This window comes from Folsomia candida, unplaced genomic scaffold (assembly GCF_002217175.1).
Source record: "Folsomia candida strain VU population unplaced genomic scaffold, ASM221717v1 Fcan01_Sc001, whole genome shotgun sequence".
NCBI classification, from domain to species: Eukaryota; Metazoa; Arthropoda; class Collembola; order Entomobryomorpha; family Isotomidae; genus Folsomia; species Folsomia candida.
The window spans coordinates 5,219,517-5,247,246 of record NW_019091193.1 but is presented as its reverse complement, the minus strand read 5'-3'; the positions used below and the strand labels follow the sequence as shown (position 1 = coordinate 5,247,246).

General features: G+C 36.9%; 6 protein-coding genes and 1 non-coding gene across 11 annotated transcripts; 4 read left to right on the top strand and 3 right to left on the bottom strand.

The window, feature by feature from the left end:
* The first annotated feature begins 8,900 nt into the window (after window positions 1-8,900).
* On the top strand, window positions 8,901-12,339 carry LOC110854666 (gastrula zinc finger protein XlCGF26.1). Of its 4 annotated transcripts, none has more exons than XM_035860671.1 (8): window positions 8,901-9,091; window positions 9,214-9,580; window positions 9,725-9,974; window positions 10,199-10,293; window positions 10,391-11,090; window positions 11,158-11,460; window positions 11,519-11,597; window positions 11,811-12,339. In XM_035860671.1, exons 2-8 carry the CDS (start codon window positions 9,229-9,231, stop codon window positions 12,171-12,173), a joined length of 2,142 nt encoding a protein of 713 aa, XP_035716564.1. In that variant the 5' UTR covers window positions 8,901-9,091; window positions 9,214-9,228; the 3' UTR covers window positions 12,174-12,339. The 4 variants fall into 4 exon arrangements, with proteins under 4 accessions (XP_035716564.1, XP_035716570.1, XP_021958824.1 ...); XM_035860677.1 differs by having other exon boundaries at window positions 8,903-9,038; XM_022103132.2 differs by having other exon boundaries at window positions 8,903-9,134.
* A 161-nt stretch (window positions 12,340-12,500) lies between these two features.
* On the bottom strand, window positions 12,501-12,572 carry Trnaa-ugc. Its single transcript has one exon. It is a non-coding gene; the product is annotated as a tRNA-Ala (tRNA).
* A 306-nt stretch (window positions 12,573-12,878) lies between these two features.
* LOC110856347 lies at window positions 12,879-14,258 on the bottom strand. 2 transcript variants are annotated; one of them, XM_035845382.1, is made up of 4 exons: window positions 13,972-14,258; window positions 13,665-13,883; window positions 13,432-13,588; window positions 12,879-13,364 (listed from the first exon to the last, which is right to left on the bottom strand). In XM_035845382.1, exons 1-4 carry the CDS (start codon window positions 14,003-14,005, stop codon window positions 13,349-13,351), a joined length of 426 nt encoding a protein of 141 aa, XP_035701275.1. In that variant the 5' UTR covers window positions 14,006-14,258; the 3' UTR covers window positions 12,879-13,348. The 2 variants fall into 2 exon arrangements, with proteins under 2 accessions (XP_035701275.1, XP_021960559.1); XM_022104867.2 differs by having other exon boundaries at window positions 12,879-13,344; window positions 13,972-14,256.
* A 278-nt stretch (window positions 14,259-14,536) lies between these two features.
* Window positions 14,537-17,783, bottom strand: LOC110841753. Its single transcript, XM_022087449.2, has 10 exons — window positions 17,009-17,783; window positions 16,869-16,904; window positions 16,512-16,727; window positions 16,332-16,447; window positions 16,048-16,262; window positions 15,823-15,973; window positions 15,721-15,759; window positions 15,336-15,647; window positions 14,961-15,264; window positions 14,537-14,895 (listed from the first exon to the last, which is right to left on the bottom strand). The coding sequence occupies exons 3-10, from the start codon at window positions 16,532-16,534 to the stop codon at window positions 14,763-14,765; spliced, it is 1,293 nt and encodes a 430-aa protein (XP_021943141.1). The 5' UTR covers window positions 16,535-16,727; window positions 16,869-16,904; window positions 17,009-17,783; the 3' UTR covers window positions 14,537-14,762.
* A 1,046-nt stretch (window positions 17,784-18,829) lies between these two features.
* On the top strand, window positions 18,830-20,852 carry LOC110856248 (polycomb protein eed-B). Its single transcript, XM_022104758.2, has 8 exons — window positions 18,830-19,021; window positions 19,135-19,268; window positions 19,355-19,529; window positions 19,603-19,806; window positions 19,915-20,138; window positions 20,213-20,318; window positions 20,394-20,482; window positions 20,552-20,852. Exons 1-8 carry the CDS (start codon window positions 18,830-18,832, stop codon window positions 20,850-20,852), a joined length of 1,425 nt encoding a protein of 474 aa, XP_021960450.2.
* A 1,221-nt stretch (window positions 20,853-22,073) lies between these two features.
* Window positions 22,074-23,734, top strand: LOC110841615. The gene is made up of 3 exons (XM_022087299.2): window positions 22,074-22,570; window positions 22,650-23,051; window positions 23,145-23,734. The coding sequence occupies exons 1-3, from the start codon at window positions 22,190-22,192 to the stop codon at window positions 23,415-23,417; spliced, it is 1,056 nt and encodes a 351-aa protein (XP_021942991.2). The 5' UTR covers window positions 22,074-22,189; the 3' UTR covers window positions 23,418-23,734.
* A 1,091-nt stretch (window positions 23,735-24,825) lies between these two features.
* On the top strand, window positions 24,826-27,492 carry LOC110860122 (proton-coupled folate transporter). Its single transcript, XM_022109189.2, has 6 exons — window positions 24,826-25,274; window positions 25,352-26,091; window positions 26,160-26,261; window positions 26,348-26,485; window positions 26,578-26,818; window positions 26,879-27,492. Exons 1-6 carry the CDS (start codon window positions 25,060-25,062, stop codon window positions 27,075-27,077), a joined length of 1,635 nt encoding a protein of 544 aa, XP_021964881.1. The 5' UTR covers window positions 24,826-25,059; the 3' UTR covers window positions 27,078-27,492.
* Window positions 27,493-27,730: the final 238 nt, after the last annotated feature.

Genomic DNA, 27,730 nt, shown 5'->3' with positions numbered 1-27,730 from the left:
AATTGGGACAATTTGATCGCTAGAGATGCAGTTAACGTAATAATTATTAGCTTTGATAATACGTGAAAAAGATTAATTGATTGCATTTTGATCAGGAATCACAGGAAATTTTCACTAAGGAATATTTTTCGTTATGGATAGATTACGTGGATAAGTAAATATGTAAATGTATTTAGTAAAATATGGTACGTTATTTTACTGTACTTGCGAACCTATGAAATCAATAGAGAAGCATTACATGCGTGATATTTCGAAGGAAATGTCATGTGATGTGCACTTGGATTTGCACTTGAACCGTTGAAGTGTGTCAATCATAAAAATATTCAGTATTTAATGTAAGCCGATGGATTGTAAGATACTTGTATTCAGTTGACAAGAAATTTGATAAAGTACATATGAGACATAGGAAACGAGTAATATTTAATTTAGTATTGATTCTTTCGTATTATGATCCATTGCAAGAAATACACTTGATACATACATATGTATGCATGTCAGTCTGGTTCAAGTGCCGGGGGATTGGAACTTAGTACCTGGGAAACGTCACCCAACCCAAAAGTTCCGATCCCCTGGACATTTTAGTTATGCAAGTTACAGGGAAACGGAACCCACTTGTCGCAGGATTTAGCGGGCTTCGATTCCCCGGTACCCTCTTACGCAAAAGTTACGATTCCCCGGAACCCAACATTTTTCTTTAATTTTTCATAAATTGGATATATTTCCAAGAAAAAATTTTATTGTCTCAAATTAACCTCCCACCAATGAAGAACATTGGATAAAAAAATTAGAATTTTTTATAGTGGCGTTTTTCCTAAAATCGCAAATATCTGACAAATTTGAGGAGCGGTAAGTCCAAAAAAGTACGGGGAATCGTCACCCAACAATTATTTTCAAGGAAAAATACAATTATTTTGAGAGAAAAATAATTGTAACACAATTATAACGTAATAATTGTAACAATAACTGTAAAATAATTGTATTTTTCCCTGAAAATAATTGTTGGGTGACTATTCCCCGTACTTTTTTGGACTTACCGCTCCTCAAATTTGTCAGATATTTGCGATTTTAGGAAAAACGCCACTATAAAAAATTCTAATTTTTTTATCCAATGTTCTTCATTGGTGGGAGGTTAATTTGAGACAATAAAATTTTTTCTTGGAAATATATCCAATTTATGAAAAATTAAAGAAAAATGTTGGGTTCCGGGGAATCGTAACTTTTGCGTAAGAGGGTACCGGGGAATCGAAGCCCGCTAAATCCTGCGACAAGTGGGTTCCGTTTCCCTGTAACTTGCATAACTAAAATGTCCAGGGGATCGGAACTTATGGGTGACGTTTCCCAGGTACTAAGTTCCAATCCCCCGGCACTTGAACCAGACTGCATGTGCATAATATGTAAATATGTATTTATGTAAGTTAACCTAAAAGTCAAATAAGTGGTGCCAGACGTAAAAATGCCAAATTTCGTTTTGTGTCATATTATTAAAGTCCAGAGTGATTTATTATCTTAGCGACAATATTATTAAATATTTAAACCCAGCTTGGTATTCATCACTTTATTGTAAATTCATGCTATCATTTATATCCAAGTATGACGCATAATTATAAATTTAATTGTATTATATATATTTTGAAATCTTATCAAGAGTAAGAATTTAACATGACATGAATTAATAACATCCGGGAATACTTAAGGAATAATCAAATTATTGACGGAATTCGCGAGTTAAATTGAATCAAACTCGATGAGAAAAATCGTGATTTGGCATATGTATTTCTCATCAATATTATTTGGTTGAATTAGTCCAACGTTCAAATCTTCGCGAAAACTTTGACCACGTAGGAGTTGCTATTAATCCGAAACTATCTAATGGTCTAATAATTTTAGTGCTCTGGTAAAATGATGATGTAGATAACTACAAAGGGCCACTAAAAGTTGCGTACAATATGTTTTTTAGTCAAATTTTAGTTCTGGGGTCGTTAACGACCCCAGAATAATAAGCAATTGCTTATTAGGTAAAGCACTGATAATTTGTTGTCTCATAATTATCCCTGTCATCCTACATATTCTGAATTTGGTCTGATGTTAAGTATCTTTTATAAATGTTGAGCGTTTGTCTAAAACGTTGGAAATTATAAACCAAAATCAATTGAAAACGACTACACAGGATGTAATAGCATATAATCAGTTGAAATATGTGAATTTAAAAAATTGGATGCTGAACTCGTGTAGGTATTTACCGCTTAACCCACTCATGCACTGGCCCAACCGATAAGGGAAAAAAATACTAATTCATGAACATTATTTCATTGGTTCCAATTATTTTAATAGCATGTCTGCTTTTTTGAAATTCTGAGTTTTTGCATACCTATTTATTATATTCCTGGCTCACATTCCCTATTTCATAGTTATATACATACGAAACGGTACATGTTCCAGGATTTCAAGGTTAACGTTCTAACGCTAATCCTTATTGAATAGTTTAAATCAATCTGAAATCTATAGTTCAGTCAAATTCACGCTTTCACCAGTAGCATTTTTAACAAAATGCTATCGAAAAGATACTTTCTCATCTCCGGAATCACTAATCGAGTAGGACTTTTCTTCGGATCGTTTCCATTCAAGTTCAATATTTCCGAACGATATGTCTACATTCTTGCGAAATCGATACGCCATGGTTTTCGACGATTGGTCATTGGAATTTGCTACACGAGCTATTTAGGCATACAAGCTTACCTGAAGGAGGTGGAGGGTGACTTGGCTGGATTCAATTTCACCGTACTCTTCACCTACCTGGGAATCTTACTCTGCATCAGCTCCTTCTTCTTCTTGATAGACGCGCAAGGATATTGCGACACGGTTAATTTTTCAAACACCTTTCTGTCCAAGAATATGAGTAAGTTGACCAATATGATCAAAAATGTACAAAACTTCAAAAATTGCCTATTATTATTTGCGCAATTTTTGCAGGGAAATGGTTCCCGAATTATAACCCTGAGACCAACCTCATCGCAAAATTATGGGACGCCTTCTACGCTCTAATGAACCTTGGCGCCCTTGGCGCCGTATTCGTCTCTCTTTTTCACTACTTCCTCTTCCCAGAGTCGCCAATCTACATCACTTCGCACATCGACACGACCTACTTTACTTGGAAAGGTGACCTCCTCCTCTTCCTGACCTCAACGACCTTCTACTTTTTCGCATTCGGCCACGCAATTTGGAACGGATTGATGCACGCCAACTGCGTCCTGACGTATGCCTTCTACATCACACCCTTCGTGACTCAGGAGCTCTGCATAGGTCGCCTCCGTTATCGGAGCAGGGCGGAATTGCGTCAGATTGAGAACTTGCTTCCGGTCTATAAATCAGTCGAGTTGCTTCATTCCATCACGATGAAAACTTACGGGGCAATCATTGTCCCTGCCCAGTCAATATTTGGTCAGGTCATTCTGCTCTGTTTTTTCATGGTCGTGAGGCACGGAAGTCAGTTTATTGAAAGCTCGAATTATTCACTACTTCTTATCTTGACCTCCTTGGGCTGCTGTATGTTTACCTTTTGGAGTGTGATTCTACGATTCGGTGGCTATTTTTATACCCGGTCAATCCGAACGATTAGGTCGTGGAAGTTGTTGACCCTGAGTCAGGCAGAGAAGAAGTATTTGGGCAAGGTGAGAAGGTCATGTAGGCCTTTGAGAATTGGTTACCCGGGGTATTACAAGATTAGCAATTTGTCCATGCTCAAGTTCTGGCAGGGTGTGGTGAAAGGGGTGTGTAGGGCACTGATTACAATTAAGTAGACTTGTCAAATTTGCATGGGGGATTTTGTGCTGTAGCTTAACGTGGAGAGTTTAGGAAATCATGTTTAGAAAATCAATGTTTTAGATCGAGGTGAATATTTAATAGCACAAACTCATGTACTTATTTCAGCGTTTAAAATTACCAATCGACCAGATGTTCTATATTTATTATAAAGTGATTATACTGCGTAACATACTTACAGTCTACGCATACACATATAAATATCTGTACCTATACCTATGTACGTAAGTATAATTGCATTTATTGCTAGGAAAATGAAATTCTTAAACTACATAAATCTACCGTTAAATGAAATGCTTGCACTTAGGATTAAATAAACTCTTAATTTGTAATTTTGTTTTCCTCCCTTAAACAATCCTCACCTAAGGTGTATTTTTTAATCCTCTGTTTTAAACACTATTCAGATCATAACTATTACTAAATGGACAATGAACATTTATCTATGTCTTTCTCGTGGATTTCTTCACAAATGTCATAAATATATAAAATTTACCCTCATCACCCTTTTTTACATGATCTCAAGTAATGGCAGGGCATACTGTTGAAGTTCAAATACTTAATTTACATGCAACACTAATTCAATCAGTTTGCTACAATTTGACATGACTTAAAGTAGTACGAAAACTTCCCATGGATAGCTAATACTTAATATCACCTATTTCTAAAATATTCTATTTAGGAGATGCTACAAGATTTCAAGATTGACAACAAGATTATATAACTTAAAGTGACACAATTGCCATTATTACGGCAAAATGAATTACTTCTCCAAGAGCAACAAATTTATCAAGGTGTCCACGCAAAACTGCCAAATAATGAATGATGTCAACTCATCGAAAAACTTGCCATCTCCCATCCCCACTTTTAACGGAGGACATGATGTCAAAAATTTCTTAAACCAAGCATTTTGTGACCTCAGACTTTTCACGTTTTTTGAGAAATTTACCGTCGCCACGTACGATTTTTTAAGAGAATCTAACGTGACATGAATTATTAAAAAGTAGTTGATTCCCATTAAACAAAAAAATGCAGACACTCCAAAACTTAGATTTTTCCACGATGTTATAATAACGTAGAGTGAAAGGATTTCCGACAGGATGGTCAGGAAGATGAAAATATTGATGAAAGGCTTACTCATAACAGCGTTGACAAGGTTTTGGAATACTTGTGCGACACGGAAAGCCGCTAATCCATGATTTGCAGAGGGGTAATGATTCAGTTGGCTAAATATTGTAACATTTCTATTTAAAAAGTGTCATTTAAGATGTAACAATGAAACAATAAAAAACCTCACTCTTCAATCATCTTAATCCACAATTCCACCATTACCGAAGGATAAAGCAAAATCCGGCTGATCGTGATAATCATAATTCCTGCCAGTGAGAACCAGACGTACCACTGCGCAAAGCCATTGATAAGACGCACCCAGACCTCGGCGTTTTGGTCGCCCCATCCATCCCGACACTCGAGGAGTACGGTGTTTGCAATGGAGGGTGGCATGCAGGGCAGAAATAATCCTACCGCTCCCATCATACTCGGGCCGACAAATATTGTCATCTTTATAGTATCAAGATTGGAAAAGATTCTGATTTCCGTGTATTCTGATGCCCCTGAAATTTCCAAAAGTCAGGATCAGTAACTTAATCAACAAAATTATAAACCTCGATATTTACCTCGGGCAATACATTTAGTCTCAATCCAGACACAACTTTTCAGCACTTGCAGTAGTTCTTTTTTGCGAAATAGGAAACAAACATGCAGACCAAATATCATAACATAATTAATAAGGAAGAAGAATCCAATTGTTTTTTGCCAAACGGGAAGACCTTTGTTTCCGTTAAAATTATAAAACCAGAACGAAAACATGACGTTGTAGAAGAGCCATAGGAAAGCAGTGCAAGCGTAGATAACCCAATGGCTTGTTTTGTCAATGACTAAAAAACGCACGTCTTCCTTGCCTCCAGATTCAGATGCTAACGGAATTGCAAATGACCTTATCGACCATTTAGTGAGCCAGGTCATGATGGATAAGTATGAAGTCTCCGAGTGCGAGAAAGGGCTCGCAAGTTTTCGTAACAGATTACTCATGTTGTTATGCACGTTGAAAGTCAAAGCCTCAAAGTTTGTACCGTATTTAAATTTTGGGGTAAAAGTACTTGGACGAGAAAGTTTTCACCAGCCTGCAGACAGAAATTATATTTTTATACGGGTAAGAAAATAGTCAAATATCAGTCATAAAAGGCCAAAGAAATTTGTCACTTAAATTGCTGTAATCCGGCATGCTTTTATTAGATAAATTACTACTTTCCTAAAAAAAACTGCTATTAAAATTGCGCAGCACGAGATTTAGGTTTCTCGTGAAAATTCATTCCGTAACACGCAACAATTTTATTGCTACTCTTTGAGAGACTTTCAGTTACTTATTTAGGCGACTATTTCCTTGATGGCAGCGAAAATTATGGCTTAAAAAGTTGGGTCAATGACTATGATTTGATGGCTACATTCCCTCTCATAACTGGACAGTATATGTATGTAATTATTTAATCAAATTTCACAAAAATATGTATGGATTATATAAGCTTTAAGTTTCCACTGTACTGTAGCTGTAGGAATTAAAAATGAATTGAAACAATATGGAACAAATATTGTCGTGGAATTTACAGTAATTAATAGCACTATTTTCAAATGTCTAACTTGTTAAAAATTTATACACCATCCATAATTACTTTTTTAAAGTGGAACATTACATGAGTAAAGCAAGTTATTATTATACAATTGACGGTAGTAGTGGAGTAATATAACCATCTACGATTTACTGCACTTTAGTACATATGAGTAACAATAATTAAAACCAGAAATTTGAAAGACAGAACAATTTGATGTCATTAAGATTTGCATAATTTGTAGAACTGATTTATAGATAAGTCCAACGGTAGCCAATTTGGTACTAATCCGCCCGACGGGAGGTGCCGATACTCCCAAAAACAGCAAATGGGGCACCGGATTCCTCGATGATGAAAAAAATGTCGAAATGCTAAGTAATGTATGTACCTTCAAAAGATTCGGAATGCTTTTGTCTATAACCCGAATTGAACTATTTTCGAAATTCGAAAAAATAACTCGGAAAAACTATAACTTGTTTAATTTTTTGATTTTTTCGAACTTGAAAAATCCCTCGATTCGAGTTGTAGAGAAAAAAATTACGAATCTATTGATGGTAGCAGCATTTCAATAATTTTTCGATCGTCGAGAAATTCGCTGCTCCCTTTACGGTTTTTGCGACTTACCCATACAAACTGCAAACCTTAGAAAAATAAATTTTTTTTTGTATTTTTCGAAATTCCAGTTTTGGTTATTGTTATTAGCAGTGGCCGCGGAAGGGTGGGACAGAGGGACACTGTCCCTCGGTATCCCCGTCATCTGCCCATGTTATACAAAGCCCTCCCTCCCCTATCCTACAGTGTTAATGTCCCCTTGTGTCCCCACAGCTTCCGCGTCCACTGGTTATTTGTAGACTTATGTTTGCAGATTACCAGCATCCGGAATGTCGGACACAACAACACCATGCAGTGTTCATGCAATAAATTAACGTCTGTTATGTACTCCCTTATATATGCTTAGCGCCCTGATTCGAAGTTTGTAATTCCATGGAAAACAATTTTTGTTTGTACATACATAAATAGCATACATTGGCAATTAAATGGTTCATGTAATTGGATTACAAATCGCTCAAAATTCGGGAATTGAGTTATTTCACCTCTTAAATTACATTGAACTACCTACCTATACAAATTACAAGTACAGTAATTGGATTGCATTACAAATTACATTATTTGACCAATTCGCTCCAATATTTCCTAAGCACAATCGTGTAGCTATGTTCAACCTGTCTCAAATTAAATCAAATTGAATCATTATTGCCCTTGACAATGAGAAAATCTATGTATAATATGTATGCAATTAATAATTACTAATTATCCAGCACCTGACAACTTTTATTTTATTTCCTAATAGCCCACATTAAGAAATAAGAATACCATCAGAAACCGAAGGGTGGGCTTGAATAAAAAATATCGAATTTTGTGTGAATTAAAAAATGCGTATCTTATAAATTACAATACAATAGTATACAATAGTATATTGTGTACAATTTTTATTTTTCCGGATAAATACTGGACTTTGATGGAGCTGCCATTTTATAGCAACAATCTAAATAGGTTTCGCTTTAGGAGATATAACATATTCGGTAACAAACCAACGATGCATAAAAAACCAATGTATTCCAACAATTAAAATTGAAGTAAATAAAATATAGCCTATCCTAAAATGTGCAATGCAATTTAAAGTTATGCCAAGCGATCCAAGAATTTTTCTTTCCGATTTACAAGTGTTACTTACAACAGTTCGCTGTTACCATTTAAGTAAAACTTTAAAAGTAAACGTGAAAAACGTATCCTTGTCAGATTCAAAGAATAAATAAATCATATTGCTGTCAGTACATTTTGAATATGTATGTATTACATACACTTCTGAATTACAGGATAATTTTACACTTACTCTGCAACTATATTGTTGCGTTCACGTATTTATTCATTGCATGAGCAAAGTGTTTGATATTGAGCCACTGAACCATAATTACATTACTTGCACACATCTGATTTAGCAAACATTGCACGCTCGTGTGAAGTTCCAAGAAAAAATGCTTTGTTAAAAAATGTTCGAGTTAGTTACATAAATATATTTTTTATCCAAGTCAGGCACAATTTTACAAAGCGAAAACGTGGAGATTGGGACCGATCATCACCAGATACGATACGAGTACGAGTTGTGGACGAGTCCAGAGTCAACCTAAGAAAAACCTGTGCGGATTTTGTACCCTTCAAATTTCTTCCGTCTCACTCCCATGACTTATGGGCCATAAGCCAGCAACATTCAATCGCTTGTGTATCAATTACATGATTTCAAATAGGAATAGGATGACAACTTTTCTTGCTTTGCAAATATTTGATATCACGTTCAAAAATATTTCAAATAATGCAAAATAATTTTATTGATTATTGCCAGACAAATCTTATTTCCATTGTATTTCGGTATGTGGAAAGCATGAATTTTACTTACATTCGTAGAAAACAGAGCCTTTGTTTGGACAAGTTTATCATGAGACAAGTTTTGGTACGAGTTTGATTTCATCTGCTTTCTTCTCTTCCTCTTCTCGAACGGTACGAAATGTTTATTTTTAGTCCGTGTTTGGATACAAATTAATTTCGCCTAGGTGATGCTTACTTGTTTCCTCTTCGCCCACATATAATTCACCAGTAAATTGCAAATACATAATTATTTGTCTCAGTTAAAAGTCAAGTCATTAATTTCTTTCTGTTTTTTTATACTGTTTAGTTTTTACATAACGACATGTCCAGCCAAGTCTGCCTTCTATGTTTGGAAATTGGCGTCGGCGACAAAGCAGGTCTGAAATTCAACAAAATCAGAATTGAAACCCTCTACGACGTGCTGGCACCCAAGATCAAATTTTCATTTGAACCGAAGCTTGCAGAGGATGACATTTGTGAATTTTGTCAAGATTGTTATCCTCTCGTCAATAAGGTGGAAGAACTCAGGCACCAAATTTCATCTCTGGAGAAACAAGTTAGAACGAAAGTTGGAGAAATTCGGGCTACAATTATAGAGCATTCTTCTTCTTTAATAGAAAACAAATCGGGAGAGAAAACTATGCAAATCCGTGAAAATATAATGCACGTAACAGGTTGATCGTTTATTTATTACAAATTTAATTCATCACAGTGTTATTTAGCTTGCAAATTTACATTAAATAATTGTGTAATAGGATAGGTGATATGATTACAAATTTATTGATGAACCAATGTAATGTGTATTTTTGAAACTTTAGGCCAGAAAGACGACAAAGATTTTCCATCCGACGACATCCAAGTAAAAGTGAAGCAGGAGGATGATTTTCTTAGTGATGTGGACATTGTGGAAGATCAATCCTTTCACACTTATCCGTCTTACCCTACAGATATCAGAGTAGAAGAAGATGACGTTGAGGATGATGATTCCGAGTTTTGCATCATTCCTTTTTCTCAACAAAAGAAGCCAAGAGGAAGACCTCGATCGACTAAGAACAAATCACCACCATGGTATGCATTTTTGACATATTGTTTGATGATTTAGGTCAATATTTTTTTATTGACACTATTAAGCTATACAAACGTTTTACTACCAAACAAAACAGTATATGTATGTATGTGCACACTTACTTTTCACAAATTTGTACAGTTGAAAATCTTGACCTTCATTGTCCTGCATATTGTTTTTCTTACTGGATTATTTTGATTTATTAATCTCTGACAAATTCATAAAGCAAACGACAAAGAGAGGATTCCGAAGATGAAGCTAAAGAACCAGTAATTCCAAAAATAGTTTCGAAACGGATCAAATTGCAGTCGGGGGAACTAGGTAAATTTAATTAACATTTTATTGCGTAATACAATTTACGCGTAATAATTAATAACCTAAACAAATCTAGATAACTAATCCGGTTTTTAATTTTTAGTCATTGTGTCGCAACTAGAGCTTCCTCAGCCTCCCAAAATTTCTTTAGAAGAGACACGATCCACACGTCTCACCAGAAGGCAAATTTCGAAAAAATCAGCTTCCATATCCAACTCAGACTCAGAATCAGAGGAAGATACAGATAACGAACTGGACGACGACAATGATTGGACTCCTGAAACTGATGATGCGAATGCAGAACCCTCCTCTGAGGATGAAAGAGAAAAGAAAACAGGTTGCACCATCAGCCCCAGCCAGTGTTCGAAGTCTCTCGCCTCCAATTCCGAAAATTGTGTCCCTTGCCCGGTGGCGTTATGCTCCTCCGTGTTCCGCACACACAAGGATAAAGATGTCCACTTGAAGCTTAGTCATGAAGGTGTTGTTCCATATCCGTGCCGCATTTGTGCCAGAAAGTTTAATTGCCAAACATCTCTCGCCTCACATATGGTGATTCGCCACGAAACAGACAAGAAGGAATTCTCCTGTTTCAAATGTGACAAGAGCTTCTGCCTAGAGGAGAATTTGGCGAGACATGTGAAACTGCATGAAGTAGAGGGGATCAAGCCGCTAATTTGCGACGTGTGCGATTCCAGATTCGCAGATAAGAACAGGCTAGAGCGCCATATGGAGACGCATAATACTAAAAAGTTTCGGTGTAAGCATTGCGGGAACGGTTATAAGAATGTAACACGTTTGGAAAGGTATACACTGATTGAGTTTCCATCACACTCACAATTGTCAACTTGATGAATATGATTTATTTTCCAGACATTTAGGTACTCACACTGGCGAAAGACCGCTGAAATGCCCTCATTGTGATGCTACATGGGTAGATAGGACCACCCTACAACGCCACATCTCACGCGCCCACTCAGCCGGTCCAGCTCATATTTGTCACATTTGCGGTAAAGGATTTCATATTCTGCCAGACCTCAAGAAGCACCTTAAACGGCACGATGGGAAACTTCGAGTCATATGCGACACCTGTGGCGACACGTTCGTGGACGTTACAGCATTGCAATCTCACCGCGTTAAAACGCACGGAGATGACCCCGTCATTTGCGATGAATGGTATGGATTTCAAGTAAAATCCGTAAAGTTTAAGCTTACAAATTTACACATCTTCTAGCCCTAAAACTTTTACCTCACTGGAAGGATTAAGACGGCACAAGCAAATTCACAAAGGAATTAAACCACACAAGTGTGAGGTACATATTTACGATTAACAAATTTTAGTATCTAGAAAGTTGCTAGCTTTGTTTTTGAACAATAAGATTGTTATCAAATTAAAAGCTATCATTGATTGAGAAATCCAGTTTATGAATTTGCAATGATTAAGTAATTATAATTTGTTTTATAATGTAATAATTTCGCAAACAAATATGTATGTAAATACATTCGTTTATTCTGTTAATCTGCAGACTTGCGACGCCCGTTTCAACAGGAAGCAAAATCTCGACACCCATAAACTATCCCATACTAAGGAACGATCCTTTTCCTGTCCCCACTGCGAAAAAACCTTCAAGAATAAAAGAAGTTTAACTACTCATGTGAAAGAAATTCACGCCTCCAGCTACGTCGCCCCCAGTCCTCACAAGTGTCCCCAGTGTAGCAGAGAATTCCGCAATAACTCTTTTTTGGAGGCACATATTCGCCAAATCCACACAGGGGAGCGGCCCTTCGTTTGCAACCAGTGTGAAAAGGGGTTTGCTGTCGAACATGCGCTAACTATGCATTTAAAAGGGACCCACGGCATCGTCGTGGAGAAAGGGGGTAGAAGCTAAACTTGATGAAAGATGCGATTGACGAGGAGGAAGGAAACGCTTAAATATTTATTATTTTTATTATAGATTTAGACAATCTAACACTTACATTTATGCACTGTAAACTGAACCTAGAGAATATAATCTGTAATTCTCGTACATAAATAAAAATTCGCCTACAAGTACATTTACCTATGTTTCATGTTTAGCAATGTTATACAAATCATAATATGGGACATATACTGCCAAAGTTAGAGATTTGTGGATACGACTCACCATAGTAAAATTTGTCATTAAGTTACATGATTAATGTTACATGCAAAAATTTAAGAGAAAAACGGCAAAAATTGGATCCGCGGGGGATCGAACCCCGGGCCTTTCACATGCAAAGCGAACGCTCTACCACTGAGCTACGAACCCATTAATATTTGCAGCTGAGCTTCTGCTCATACAAGTAAGAAATCGTCAACTTTGCTTTGCTATTGATAGAGTGAACATAATACGATTTGTTGCATTTCACAATATGCCACAGACGGGAAGTAATATATTGCATGGACATACATTTCGAGTAATGCATGCATCAGATATGCAAATATTTAGCAAATTATAGTGGTTGGTGGGTTTATACTTCACTCCGTGTTAACTTACATACGTCAATGTTGTAACTTAACTATGGCGCAAATTGCAGAGTGAACTGTGTAAATAAATGCACCTTTAGACTTTACCTATGTGAATATTTTAAAGATTTATTGAAAACTCGGAATACTTCATAAATTATCTTGACAGGTGAACCTAAATACGAACGCTGTACAAAAAAATATATGCATCATTTTAAATATTTACGAGAATTTTGACACATGAATTTGTATATATTGAATTAAACTATTTCACGTAATGAATAAAAAGAGCTGAGGTATTCAACTAAAATTAGTGTAGATACGATAGCTGTATACATACATACAAGGCCGAAAGCCCTACACGAAATTGAAAGAGAAATCGATTTTCTGGAAATTAAATTGACCCCAAATTATGAGATTATGAGACATCAAAAATTGAAATGAAATAATTAATTGAATGGGGTGTGGCATATCCCTACATAAATTATTTTTGTAGATATTGGCGCACTACATCCACTATAGCGGCAACAATTTCTCCAGACAAGGGTAGTGAAATTGGCGTCCTGGCTGCAGAACTGTTCAATTGGAAGCAAGTCTTATAAGCTTAAATATAGCAGATTCATCTTATATAAATGATAGCAAGTAAACATATCAAAATTTACCTATTTGCCACACTGATAGTTCCCATATTGTAGTCAAAGGCTCTACTATTATCGCCCACATGGGTGCCGTTAACTCCGACAAAATTTCCGGTACCTGACGATCTACGTGTGGGTGGGGTAGCGACTCTCACATCTCCCTCCACGGATTCAGGTTCATCTGTAGACCGTAGTAAAGTAACAACAGATAAATAAAAATCTCAAAAATTGTATCAAATGAGTGTTATGAGTTTTACCTATTTCCCGTTGGCTATTTTGTGGAGCAACACGAAGGTCATAAAGTTTTTGCTCCAGTAGCTCTGTAATGAATAGTCTATCTTGTAAGGCTAGTTTCTTCGTTGCAATTTTCTCCTTAGATGTTAGAATTAATTCCATTGATTTTCGAAGCAATTCTTCTTCTTCCCGAATTTCGTCAAGTAGAACAACCTGTTGGTCCTTCATTTCTTTTAATATGCCTAAAATACAATGCAGAAGTATAACAAATTACTTCAATTAATAATTTTTTGCTGAAATGAGGACATTATCCTAATATTTATCACTTACGTTCGAAGCCGGCCTTTTTTTGCGGGGATGCCATTTTTATTATGTTTTTAAGTTATAATTGTTTAATTAAATATATGTCTTCGCTCTGACGCTGGCACCAAACGGGTAAATGTTTAAAGAAATCGTTACTGGGATAATTTTATTTTTGTACCTTAGACCCTTCTAATAAATAGTAGCAAGGTTTGTTTTCCTTTCTTTTAAGCATCCTTAGCGTGCATGAAAGGATCTCTTAAAGTAGGACTACCTGTGAAAATGTCCGTGCCTTTTCAACATGACTAAACCATTGTACATATTTAGGTATGTGAATTATTATACATTCATGTGTATGTATATAAATATGTACGAATCTAAAACATACTTCTTCCTGAACTGGTTCGCCTTTTCCTATTTCAAACTGGTCTTACGAGCAGTATAGATAAGTAGATAGTTGAGTTATGTAGATGTTTTAAATATGCATATAAATACATACCACATAACCTAACAAACCTATTTGTATTTATACTTAAGATTAGGCAATACATGCATAAATAATCGTATACGATTATGATACTCAAAACTTACTGCATATACTGCAAATATCGGCCATATATGCCCTATATTTATTTATTGAATGAAGTAGCACATATCAAAATTTCTTCTTATTACATTTTAATTACAAATGTTTTATAGGAGAATTGTACCATATTTTGGCCTTTCCAAAAATATACCACCGCCGTAAATATGCTGATAAATGAGTTTAAATACTTTTTATTCCAAATCTCATTGTATTTTCACTATTTCATAAATCATTATTACTCAAGCTGCCACTCAATTCCAAACCCGTAATCAGTATTTTCATCATCCGTCTGAAAAACGAGGGCAATTGACTCTCCGACAGCTCTGTTCAAAATATAGCTGATGGGTTGCACTATAACGCCGCAAATTCTGAAAAGAAAATTCCAGGAATATTAAAATAACGCGAGATATTTTACTTTAATGCAAACGCTCACTGTTCAGAAAATATAAATCCTTCCAATGGATTAAATAACAAAACATTAATCCCGTCTCCGTTGCACTGATCGTTCCAATCTTCTATGGAAGTGAAGAAGATCGTTACGTTGGCACGGGATCCGGATTGTCCTGAAAAAGCGAAAGTCGCTGTCTCCGAATTGTTGTAGGGTACCATTTCTCCGGATTCTCCCATTTCCGGGTATCGAAGTGTGCCTGCAACTGATTGCAATTCTGTGTGGCTAAACCTGCGACGTACAGAGTATGAAAACCCAGCTCCTTGAAAATCCAGGTTGAAACCAGATTCTATGGATTTTTAAATTGGCACAAATTAAAAAAAATTTAATTATACATGGTTTTCTTAAATCCTTACTTACCCGGAGTCGTCTGTGTGTTACCATCCGCCACATACGTGACCATCAATAGAGGTCCGGTGACCACAAAGCTAGGCCCCACAGGTTCTTCTGACCTAGTAAATTTATAATTCTGTTCAACCAACCCTGTCCAAGAGTCGATCGTGGTCACGAAAACGGCATCACCCGGTGGGATGTTCAGTTTTTCAAATGAGAGTGAAACACTGCTCATGGAATTGGCACGGATGGTCCAAGTACAAGTGTGGTTTCGGTTCGAAGAACTATTAAACGTTACCCGACCCGATGACCCGACCAATATTCCACCACAAGTGTCATCTGGAAATTAGTTAGTGATGACAAATGTCACAATTTTATCAAAATTATGATGATCCCGTAATTCCTTACATACCTTGACCAACCCATGTCGAATTGTCCAACTGTTCAGGTTCTGTTGAGGAGGGTCATTGTTAATTAATTTAAAATCCATTACGAATTAAATACAACCAATTACCCATAGAGGACACAATCCAGTCGTGAAATTGGGAAAGCTCAGCAAATCTTTGGGGTCTTGTGATATCGCCGCAATAAATATCGTTCGCCACGCCGCATAGGGCATAATCTCCTTCTGCGTCGTAACAAACTGCAGGATCCCCACCATCATGCTGACATCATAATTAATTAAAAAGCTTGTTACGACTTTCATACTCTAATCACTTAGGAAATAAAGGTTTCTTACCACGCAGAGGGCATACCCTTCCCACGCCACGGCACAAAAGTCCGTCTCTTCAAATGTAATCGTGCCATCTAGACAGGCATGCGAATCGTATGCAGCTTTACATTCTGCGTCTGAGATTGTGGGTAATTGCAACTTGTGCATAATTTCGGCTGGTTCTATTCCACCAAATTCTGAGGTGAGGCCCCATCCAGCGACTTGGATGAGGGTCATGTTTTCTGTTGTTTTCGACAGATATAAAAAACATGCTTTATTACATACTAGTTAATTGCTAATGTCTGACTAACCGATAATTTCAAACTGTGGAGATACTAAAGCAATCGGTTGCACAAATTGGTTAGTTTCGAATGGTGGGGTGACTTGAATTAAGGCAATGTTATCCGTGCTGTCGCAAGTTTCGTCGCTAAAACCATGATAAAATATTATTGTGGAGTTGAGTTGATGGCAATAAAGTTGATTTTTCTTACAGAATGACAAAATCTGGATGCATCACAATTCGTGAGACTCGTCGCCGTTGTTCCGTCCCCTCTTCGAGAGTAAGGTTGTGCTCCCCAGCGGTGAGTTCGTAAGAGGTGTGTTTCTCGTCAGTACATGAGGCAGCGGTGACGACCCAGTCGGGACTTATCAAAGCCCCAACCGCCCATGGGCGGAGGTGGATATTAGGACGACATACGGTAGTTCCCCTGTAACGAAGTGTGCGAATAAGTAATTTAGTAAATCAGGTTAGGAATGTAATCAATTAAACTTTGTGTACATATTTATGCATGATGCTACACCAAAAATAATAATATTTATTGAGTTTAATAAAAAAGTAGGAGAAATACCTTTATTAACAGGCACGCCGCCAATGATTTTGCCTTCTACAATATTTGGGATGTAAATTAAAAGGTCATGATGTACTTAATTATACATAGAATAAAATAAAGTAATTAGCTGAAAATGGGGTGTATGTATTTATGTATACCATTACGACTTCCAGGGATGGACAGAGCATCACTCTGGGATAAAAGTGAGATCAATAAGGCGAGCAGAAAACGTCTCATTTTGGCTTATTATTTAGCAAGTCGTTAATATTATGCAGGCAGACTGACCTGGCAGAATGGTGGGTGGGTATGTTCTTATATGTGTTGGACAATTTTAATAGACTAAAATTGGCTCATGTAAAAGCAGTGGTTGGTTTATCTTATCGATGTACCTGTTGCTCTGACACGTGTAGTTATCATTGTTGGGCGAATTAATTAAAACATAATTGAAACAATTGACGATAAGTGTTTTCACCGCTTGACACAATTAGTCCATTATGCTATGCATCATAGTGAGTCATGGTCAGTTTTTGCGCAAACATATTCAAGTGTGTATCTATTTTACTGGAGCTTGTAAGGATAAGATTGATGTTGGGTAAGCAAGCCAACTAAATTTCGTACGTAATGAATGAATCATAATTTCAGTATAGGTAGTTTTATCGGTGGAACATAGTTATTTCTATTTGTTCATTGCCGACAGGGCAACGGTGTAAATGTCCTGCATATGTGGAACTTATTTATCTTTATGAAGTACATATATGCATACATACGTCAAAGTTATGATACCGTTTTCCAAGATAACAAGACGTCATTAATTTGATAGCAATTTAAAGAGTTATAGTTAATTAATAATTGAAGTATTTTCATTCGAATTGTCTAGGTGACTAATGATATGTAGGGATTTTTTTTAAAAATAATTTGACATTTGCCAAAAGTAAAGTTTATTTACTGATTCGAAAAAAAATATGTAGGAATGTATGCACATATGTACATACATATGTGTGTATGCAGTGAAAAAGACGTGAAAGGGCCAATCGGACCACAAATCAAAATATGCAGTGAAACAGCCTTTCTTTTCACAAGACGAGTTGTTACATATTCATTTAATATTAAAAATTCTAATCGTTAGAGTTATGTTATTCATAGAATTATTTAATTATGCACAAATGTCGTAATGTACTTACATATCCCCAAATTTCACAAAATGCAGTATTCGCATCTTATGTTAACGGAGTTTATTTATTGCTTCTGAAAATTTTAGATTAATTACGTGTGAGTTTACACATCGCCATCACAAATGTGATGCAAGTGCATCTTCAACTTTTGGATACGATTATTTGGATAATTTTTGAATAGTAATAGATATATATCCAAAAATTTAAAACGCCGAACTACAATTTCATAGCCGTAAATTGCATTTAAATTTTCGGCTTGTACACGAAAGCCATTTATCATATAACCCACATATGTATTTAGAATTAAAATACTAGTCTTCTATTATTTAAGAGGAAAAATAAAATTAGTCAGTTATTGGAATTTAAATAATCTGCATTCTGAAACAATGGCCGAAATTGTGTGCATACAGACAAGTACATATGTCTATATGTATGTATGTACATACATATAAAATTTACATCTATAGTCCATTGACCTGGTATCAATGGCTAAAAGTGTAAAAATCGGTTGATATATAATTGATGGCATGTAAAAGCTTCCCACTTATGTTGAAATAAAAAGTATAACTAAAGAAATACGTACATACATAGGTACATATTAGGATTTCCATAAATAGCTCCCCAGCGTGGGTGGACTAAAACTAACCCTTCCTTCAGTCTCACCAGGGTCCAGTCGCGTCTTGCACATTCCATTACACGCCTTTCCACTAAAAAATAAAATTTCTTCCAAATAACTTTACAAAAAATAAGCAGGATAGAACTATCACTGTGTTATCGACTAATTAACTTATCATTGCATAAAGCAATATGGAAACCCATGTGGGACAATTCGTATGCAGGAAAGCAAAAGCAGGAGCTTTGGCCAAATTGCGTAATATGAGACTACAAAATGGGGATAAAAATGTGGACGAGATTCCCATGGAACTGGAAGTCATGGAATATCCAATAGTGGACGACACATTAAAACATGAGAGTCAGACAACCCGTGCAAAGACTTGCGTAAGAAACAACATTAGTTTTAACTAGATAGACACAATTTTTTACATCGGTATTAACTTTATAAGATAAAGTCTTCAGTTTCACATTCAAATATACTTTTCAATTTTTAACAGAATTTAGTCCCACGATTAAGAGTTACACCCTTGAAACATAAAAACCTAAAAATTCAAAATGAGCCCAACGTCGTAAACCCATTCTCAAATCGTGCAAATGGACAACAGTTGACTGAGACAAAATTCATTTACAGGTAACAAAACGCAGAAAATGTAAAAATCGAAGTATGATAATTCAAAAATTAATTGTAATTTAAAAATCCTGCTTAAATTTACGCAGCTCACATGTAACGGAAGATCATAGTTTTCCCATTTTTGACATAAAATTTCATCAGAATTTGGCCGACAAAAATATTTTTGCCACCGTTGGACGCAACCGAGTAACCATTTACGAATGCACAAATAAAGGGAGCAACAAGAATATGGTTCCCTTGCTAGCATACGAAGATCCGGAAGTAAGTTAAAATAAATCATTCAGAACAGTTAAATAATATTAGGAATAAACTATTTCCAAACTTAATTATGTAGCCAAACGAAACATTTTACTCGTGCGACTGGTCAGAAAATTCTGCAGGCAGGCCCGTCCTCGCGGCGGGGGGAAAGATGGGTATAATTCGTATCTTTGAACCCCCAAAGGAAAAATGTGTTCGAGAATTTGGGGCACATGGATGTCCTTTAAATCACGTTCAATTTCATCCCAAAAACCCTAATTTGCTTCTCTCCGCGTCTAAAGTATGTACATACATCTTTTACCATTTGTACTGTATACCTAATTTTAAATTTCAAAGTAAATATTGCATAATGGAGAAAATTATAAAACATATAAACTTTTAATGGTAGGACTACTCACTCCGTTTGTGGAATATTGAGACGGGTTATCTCATTGTGATTTTTGGAGGGGACGAAGGTCATCGGGCAGAAGTTCTTGGCGCCGATATTGACAGAACGGGAAGTCGAATCGTGTCCTGTGGGATGGATCATTCTTTGAAAGTGTGGAGTCTGACGGACGCAAAAATTCAGGACGCGATCCAGCTTTCGTATCGATACAAGAGGAATTCCAACAAGTATTTTAATGAAGATAATTTGGAGAAAATGTTTGCAAATGTTTCCTACTTTGATCTATTTTTCTCAATTGTAGACCATTTCCAACCGTGCTGCAAAACTTCCCAGTCTTTTCAACGCGAGATGTTCATTCGAATTACGTTGACTGCGCCAAGTGGTTTGGAGAATTGGTTTTTTCAAAGGTGAGTCCATGTTTAATTAGTACACAAATTTGTATCCTCAGTAATTATGTGCGTATTTATGCATTTTGTACACAGTCCTGCGACAACGATGTGATTTGCTGGAAAGCTGGAAACGTATCGCAATCATGGGCTGAAATCGAGTCGAAAATTTGCGAAGAAAGCTCGTAAGCGTTTTGCACATACATAATTCACTAATTTGAGAATGTTTTAATAATTTCATATTTTAAATCCAGAATCATAAAACGACTGGATGTCTCAGATTGCGACGTTTGGTTCATTCGATTCTCGTTTGACCCGATGATGAAAACTCTCGCACTTGGTAACGAGGTTGGGAAAATATTTATCTTCGACGTCTCGGTGGCGGATCCTCTAAGTTTGATGCAAGGGACGGTCTTATCCCATCCTAGTTGTGATTCGACCATTCGCCAGACCGCATTTTCGAGGGATGGGTCAACTCTGATTTGTGTGTGCGATGATGCCACGATTTGGCGATGGGATATAAATGAGAAACGTAATGATAAGAAAGAAGAATAAGATTGAGTAATATTTGCATATATTTAAATAAATACTAGTGGAAAATCCAAAAAAATAGTCGAAACCTTAGGTTACAAAAGGATTGTTTTTTGTGAATGTATCATAAAGATTCTTTTGCATTTTAGACTGCTATGTATGTGGTTCCAGGGGTTATAATAGGTACATACAAATTTCTAATGGGTAGGGTATACAAAGCTGTTTCATAGATATGAATGTTTGTAATAATGTCACAATGATTTTCTTAATTTAATATGACTAAAGATAAAGTGTGCATTTGTCTATATATAGTGTTAAGTTCGTAATGAAGATAGTTTTACCAATTTATGACGCTTGTGTAATTTTCTGTGTAATCCCCCATTCTAAATTGTATTGTTTTTATAAACCGTTTCAATCTGCACACCTCAAACGATTATTTATTATGGTCAGACAGTATGTATGATCTTCCATGAATTCGACGTACAGAAACATATGTACAGTGTACATTGTACACTAAGGATTCTTGAATACCATGGACCTTTTCATATGGTTCAAGACCACTTGCTCTTAAAATATTAATAGCAATTTGTAATCTAGCCCGACAGCCATATGTATATGCCTACATATATACATATGTACATATCTAGTAGGACAAATTGGGAATAGAGTGCCCCAAACTTTACTCTTTTTGCTAATAACGAGAGAAAGTGGATTTGCAATCTGTGGAATATGTACATGCATGCTTGTGACTGCTGGGAAGTGATAATTCGCCGGAGAGGAGACAACGCAGTAATCGCAGTAATCTACAATCCACGGAGATTGCAAGTAAAATGTATGTACATATAACACCGGCGGATATGTTCGTACTAAACTAAGGACACGTAAGTAGACGTTAGTGTTCATTGCACCGTGTTTTATCTTTTTTATCCGTAAGAGGAACGAATATTTACGTTGTTGATATGAAATCGTTGAAATAGTCGACTCATTAACACAGACATAATCAAATGTATGTATGCTTTCACCAAAAATAAAATATAAAAAACCGATGCTTTATGTATGAACCCTACACCTTCATATTTACAGCGCAGTATTACGTATGGAATGGAATAGGATATAATCCTTGGTCAAATATTTACTCTCTTCACATCCGAAATTTTCGCTTCCTCTCCCAAATCAGTTTCAGTATGATTATATACACCTCTGTACCTATTCACTATTCATATATTTATATAATATTGTCCGACACTTGTCTATACGTCGGCAGAAATAAAGTGTTAAGTACGTTCATGTATTTTCTCCATTGCGCCAAAATTCTGCAATTATTTGGCTGCTAAAAAATATCTCTCTCCAACCAGATAAAAATGAACGTATGCGTGTCGGTCCTGACACTAGTTTTCACCACATCAGGAGTTTTCTGCTGTCAAAGCAACGTTGGAATAAATTCTGGCCTGAAACTTGGTGATGGAAAAATTGTGAAAGTGACTGTCAAAGAACTTTCGACTTCTTCAAACCAAGCAGCCTTCAAACTCGGAGATTCCATCGCAACCGGAAATTTGACAAATATAATGGAAACCGTTCACAATATGCCGAAACAAATTTACGCCCTAGCGAATAAAACCGTTGCCAAGATAGACTCGCCAGATTTTTTTGACGTTGGTGTACGAGCCTCAATTCATCTCCGTAATGGGGTCGGGATTCTATTAAGGAATTGGAGGTTGGCCTTAAACATGACAGATTTACTGGTTCGTTTCATATATTTGTATTATCTTACATACGTTAATTTACATAATTGTTTAGCTTAATTTAGTACAATTTTTACAGAATTTTGAACCAGAAATTATTCAAAAATTGGCCGAAGCTCTGGAAAAGATTAGTATGAAATTGGAAACCCAGCTAAAAATCACGGATCACGGGAAATATAGCGAGAACCATATAATCGTCGAAATGCGTCAAAATTCAGAAACTTTGTCACAAGAAATACTCACCGTTTTGGCATATTGCAGCATAAAAGTGGGCACTAGTTTGGAAATGGAAATTGAAAATAGGAAACAAGTAGTCAACGAATTGAAGGACACAGTGGCCCACGCGGGGGATCGGATCAGTACACAATTGGATTCAGGGGACTTGGCCATGCTGTCAAAAGAGGATAAAATTCATATTAGAGATGTCACTGAAGTGTTACTGACCGGGTGGAATGTTGCCATTACATCGACAGGTTTGCAGGTTGTTGGCAGTAAATGTGCATACATATTTAAGTTTTTAGGCAAAAATAATTAGTAAATACAATGTAATTTTTTTGCACCTATCTATTTATAGAGTGAGACCATTGTGGCAACAAGAAATTTGGAAGAAGCCCTTACCAAGATACAAAGCCGGGTGGATCTCTATGATGAATATGAAGCGGATATTAGTAACGGATCACGAAGATTTCGACATCTTTCTATCCATAATAATTTGTGCCATGTTTATTATCATGATTTTATTTGTTGTCGTCATAAATGTAAAATATTTTCGAGTGTTGGTTGGTGGGTGGATACCAATTCGACACACGGAAAAGGTGTCAATGAAGAAGGAGGATGTTGCAGATGATGATGGTGAAGATATGGCAGGAAAACGATTAAAAATAAGAGGACAAGAAGGAGATTGAGGAAAGTTGAAGTTGGTGATTTAACGTCTTTTTCTGCTTGTACCTACATAAATAGGTGAACGTTAAGGTAACGGACATGAAAATGTTCAAGTTCGACATACTTATTTTTCATTAGTTTGTACAGGTTGAAGTAAATACAAGAGAAAATTGTTACTATATCTTTTTGTGTTTTAGCTTATTCTATGCAAAGTCAATGTAAATATGTATATATGCAAATATTGGAAAAAGAGAGATGGGTTAAATGTATGACAAGTTAAAATGATGCTTTTTTTATTATGCAATGATTTATCGGTTTTCTGTTTCATTCGGATTCTTAGAATATAGTTGCATATAAATATGTATGTTGAATACATACATTAAATTCGGCACATGAGTTGACTAACTAGCCCTAGATGACCAATAAGGAATTAGGACTGCCAACTGCGTGTTTTATGACTTAACTAAAAAAAATGTTCTCAGATTTTAGTTAAATTTCCTAATCAATAAGTAATCAACAAGATCTATTTTAGTAACACAAATTAAATATGTGCATACGAAATGTTCAGCACTTACCCTTGGAGTAGAGCTAAACTCGAGTGAGATAATCAAATACAATCCTTTTCCACAGTTGATAAACTAATCAAAAACTTGATCATCTACCAAATAACCTTTTCATATTGGTACAACTTTTTAAAATGATGCTACGAAAATACAATGTGTTCTTCCAGCAAACAAGTTTCCTGCTTATGTGTGTGTCACTCATCACGAGCACGTTACATAAATTTGTTATGAACAAAATATTATTCTTTTAATAACGATACAATATTTGCATGTGACACTTTCAACGCACTTTTCTCGTCCTACCGAGCAAACACACAAAGTCCCATGTCATAAGCCTGAACAAATTGACTTATGCATGCATACATATCCCAGTCCAAAAGTTGTCCTGTTGAACTTTCGTCGTTTAAAGCTCGTAATCACACAATATCAATACAAGCATTATGCCATTGATGCGTTTTGAGCTGCACACAATTAACACGGGACAGAACATATCGCACCAAGATTATGTATGTACTTCATTCAACTTAGCATATTTACTCTCAATTGTCCAGTCTGTTTGTTAATGAATCAGTAAAGTGTGGCCAAGGCATGGGAAAAAATATAAAAAACACAATCCCCACACAGCTTACACTTGTCAGATAAAGTGACACAGTCAGTGGCTGCGGTATCACGGGGACGATGGATGGATGGGCAATGGACATCAAAGCTGAATATATGACTGTCCTATCTTTCCAAAGCTCCTGCCCTTCCCCAATCGTATTGTCCCCACTGTGTCCCCCAAGTTCCGCAGCTCCTGGACAAGTGAAACAATAAAAATGTTTAATCGCTTCAGTAAAGAGTAATAAATCCGTGATAACAGTAAAGCCACTGGTCAGACGGGAGCACACATTTAATTCTCAATCGGTCACATGCTTTCTCATTTCGAGTGGACGACGAGCCAAATTATTAATAATTACGACGACGCCACACGCGCACATGCTTCTCACAATTTTAGGGGAAACATTAATTTTTAAAATTCGTTAAGAAACTATAGCGTAGGATAAAATGGGGAAGGAAAACGTCTCCAGACGAGACGCTTCCTCCAAAAAGGGAGGCTGGCTATCCGTCTGCAAAACCTTATCCGTCGAACCGGCCGGATTTCTCCTTATCTGTTCCGCCGTCGTGAGCCATTTAATATTTCAAAATATTGTAATGGAAACTGCATGTCGGAACGATCTAGGCTACGAGGCAGAAACTTGTAAAGAAATTATTACCAAAGTGTAAGTGAAAGTTGGACGCTTTTGTGTACCATATTTTAAGGACATTAAATTACAAAATTTGTCTCTCTTTCACACAGCAACGCTACATACAAAACTCAGGAACGTGAAATCCAAAAAGTCGTCGCGGGTGTACAGGCAATGATGTCGGTCATATTCGGCTGCATAACTGTACTCGTCGTACTATTTATTGGACCGTGGAGCGACGCAAATGGGAGGAAAATGCCCCTCCTCATGTCCTGCGTGGGCATCTTCTCGTACTCCGGATTGATGCTGCTCGGCTACTTTCTCCTCGGCAAGGTCAAGCTGACCGCGATGGCGTTGACGCTTATGGTCGTCGGACCGATCACGATTACCGGGGGTGGGGCCGTTTTCGCAATGTCAGCCTACAGCTATATTGCTGACACGACGAGCGAAAAGAGCAGGACGTTGAGAACGGGGGTCCTCAGCGCGTCGGTGCGGTCAGGGACCCCGATCGGGTTCGCGATAGGGGGTGGTCTGACCAGATTTGGAGTTGGGACGGTCACAAGTCTCTTTGTGGCGATGGGGTTGGCAATGATTTCGTTTGTCATCATGCTGCTAACAGTGAAGAATACGGCGCCTAAAAAGATTGGGGTGGACGAAGTGGATGAAGGGGACGAATTCGAGGATGGGGTAAAAGTGGCAAAGAAGCCGAAGAAAAAAAGGTCGGCGTGGATCAGATACAACCCGTTGACAAAGTTGTGGCAAGCGTTAGCAATTTTGTGGAAGAAGAGGAAGGACCGATTCGGGTTCTGGTTGTTGATTGTGGCACACATGAGTTATGCCGCGCCGGGATCGGGTATGCAAAATAGTGCTAAATTTCAGTTTCTTAGGGTTGAGGATAAGTAATCAGTACGTATTTTGCAGGTGAGTACTCGATGCTTTATCTCTTCGTGAGGGAGAGGTTGCAGTGGAACGTGAGTGATTACGGGTTCTTCTCAATGTACAATTGGTTGATGAGTGCGGCAGGTAGATATGCATGCAATAATGACCTTATCTAATCTTATGGTAATCACATTGCGGATTATTTTTATATTTGATGACTTGACATCTAGGCGTATTCTTATCGATGTTCATCCTCAGTAGAAAGTTAAAGATATCCGACCCTATCGTCGGACTTGTCGCAGGCCTTAGCCAAATCGGTGGTTCTACGATGTATGCCTTTGCAGCTACAGCGTTGGCCATGTATATGGGTATGAAACAGATAAAAGCAGACCCAAATATTGAATACTTGATGAGGTTGATCCTATTTACATAATCATTTTCAACCTAAATTTGTATCCAGCTTCTGCCACCGACTTGATGAACGGAACGATTGGTGTCGTCGTGAGGTCCATGCTGTCCAAAACCGTGGCTCCGGACGAGATTGGGAAGCTTTTCGCACTTTTAGGCGTGCTCGAAAGTCTAATTCCAATCGGGATGGTGCCCACGTATGCGTTGCTGTACAAAAACACGGTCACCGTCTTTGCGGGGGCATTCTTCTTGCTATCAGCAGCACTCACGATACCGGCAGAGATTATTTTTATGTAAGATGACATGTAACTTTCTAACTCAACCACGTGACTAATTTCAATAATTTTTTCTAGTTATTTTATCTGCACGAAACGCAACATGTCTCCGAAGAAGGAGGAGCACGCTCTCGACGGTGAACTTGGGCCGAGCGGAAAGCCCCTCGTAGTGCACAAGGGTGCGTTAGAAGATCGAGTCAATAATGAATTAGTAAAATTAATGCCGCAGGAAATATATTCCAGTAAGGACTGCATGGTCGGCGTTTTTGAAGCCTGAAGGGTAACTCGTCGTTTGGGCAAGTGGTCGAAAATAATACTTGTCGAGAGTATTTTTTTAATAAAATACGATTCTAAATAAATTATAATTTTATAAAATAACATTTACATGAGAACTCTCAGCAAGAATGCCAAACCCCCTGTTCCAGGCCTTATGCATTCTTATTGCTCTACATCTTCTATATGAATGTATGTTCAATGGTGGATTGTACGCTGTACCCATGTAGGTTTTTTGAACATAACTAAAAAATTCATCCAGTTCGAATTTAGTTTGACCCTTAAAACTAAACGATACTTTCAATTCTCGGAATGCAACTCTTAAATTATCGGGCTGAACAAATGCGAGACCGAATATTTTTTATTAATAATGATAGGGTGCCTCATTGAAATAAATCAAATCAAATCAAATAACGCCATTGTAACGTCTTGGTCGTACTGGTTCTTTAAATTGGGTGTCAAATGTCTAAACAACGCTTGAGTATAGTGAAAATGACACCCGTGAAGTACAGCGTCTGGAAACGTGTCGTGTACAGCTTTTATCTCGTTCGAAATCCATCACAACAGCTTATCTTCAAATTTAAGTTTCTCTTTGCTGCGTTACATTAATTCATAACATTAATTTGACATTTTTAATGTAAAATAGAAGGGTAAAAA

Bases quoted from the DNA above. Each gene is read 5' to 3' on its own strand.
- LOC110854666 (XM_035860671.1), top strand. From the start codon at position 9,229: ATGTCCAGCCAAGTCTGCCTTCTATGTTTGGAAATTGGCGTCGGCGAC. The intron at 9,581-9,724 runs GTTGATCGTTTA...TTGAAACTTTAG, and splicing joins AAATATAATGCACGTAACAG to GCCAGAAAGACGACAAAGAT. The intron at 10,294-10,390 runs GTAAATTTAATT...TTTAATTTTTAG, and splicing joins ATTGCAGTCGGGGGAACTAG to TCATTGTGTCGCAACTAGAG.
- LOC110856347 (XM_022104867.2), bottom strand. From the start codon at position 14,005: ATGGCATCCCCGCAAAAAAAGGCCGGCTTCGAAC. The intron at 13,589-13,664 runs GTAAAACTCATA...TACGGTCTACAG, and splicing joins AAATAGCCAACGGGAAATAG to ATGAACCTGAATCCGTGGAG. The intron at 13,345-13,431 runs GTAAATTTTGAT...CCAATTGAACAG, and splicing joins ACTATCAGTGTGGCAAATAG to TTCTGCAGCCAGGACGCCAA.
- LOC110841753 (XM_022087449.2), bottom strand. From the start codon at position 16,534: ATGCATCCAGATTTTGTCATTCT. The intron at 15,760-15,822 runs GTAATTGGTTGT...CCTCCTCAACAG, and splicing joins CTGGATTGTGTCCTCTATGG to AACCTGAACAGTTGGACAAT. The intron at 15,648-15,720 runs GTATGTAAGGAA...ACTAATTTCCAG, and splicing joins TTCGACATGGGTTGGTCAAG to ATGACACTTGTGGTGGAATA.
- LOC110856248 (XM_022104758.2), top strand. From the start codon at position 18,830: ATGGAAACCCATGTGGGACAATTCGTATGCAGGAAAGCAAAAGCAGGA. The intron at 19,022-19,134 runs GTAAGAAACAAC...AATTTTTAACAG, and splicing joins CAACCCGTGCAAAGACTTGC to AATTTAGTCCCACGATTAAG. The intron at 20,139-20,212 runs GTATTTTAATGA...TCTCAATTGTAG, and splicing joins TACAAGAGGAATTCCAACAA to ACCATTTCCAACCGTGCTGC.
- LOC110841615 (XM_022087299.2), top strand. From the start codon at position 22,190: ATGAACGTATGCGTGTCGGTCCTGACACTAGTTTTCACCACATCAGGA. The intron at 22,571-22,649 runs GTTCGTTTCATA...CAATTTTTACAG, and splicing joins TAAACATGACAGATTTACTG to AATTTTGAACCAGAAATTAT. The intron at 23,052-23,144 runs GTTGTTGGCAGT...ATCTATTTATAG, and splicing joins TTACATCGACAGGTTTGCAG to AGTGAGACCATTGTGGCAAC.
- LOC110860122 (XM_022109189.2), top strand. From the start codon at position 25,060: ATGGGGAAGGAAAACGTCTCCAGACGAGACGCTTCCTCCAAAAAGGGA. The intron at 25,275-25,351 runs GTAAGTGAAAGT...TCTTTCACACAG, and splicing joins AAAGAAATTATTACCAAAGT to CAACGCTACATACAAAACTC. The intron at 26,262-26,347 runs GTAGATATGCAT...CTTGACATCTAG, and splicing joins TTGGTTGATGAGTGCGGCAG to GCGTATTCTTATCGATGTTC.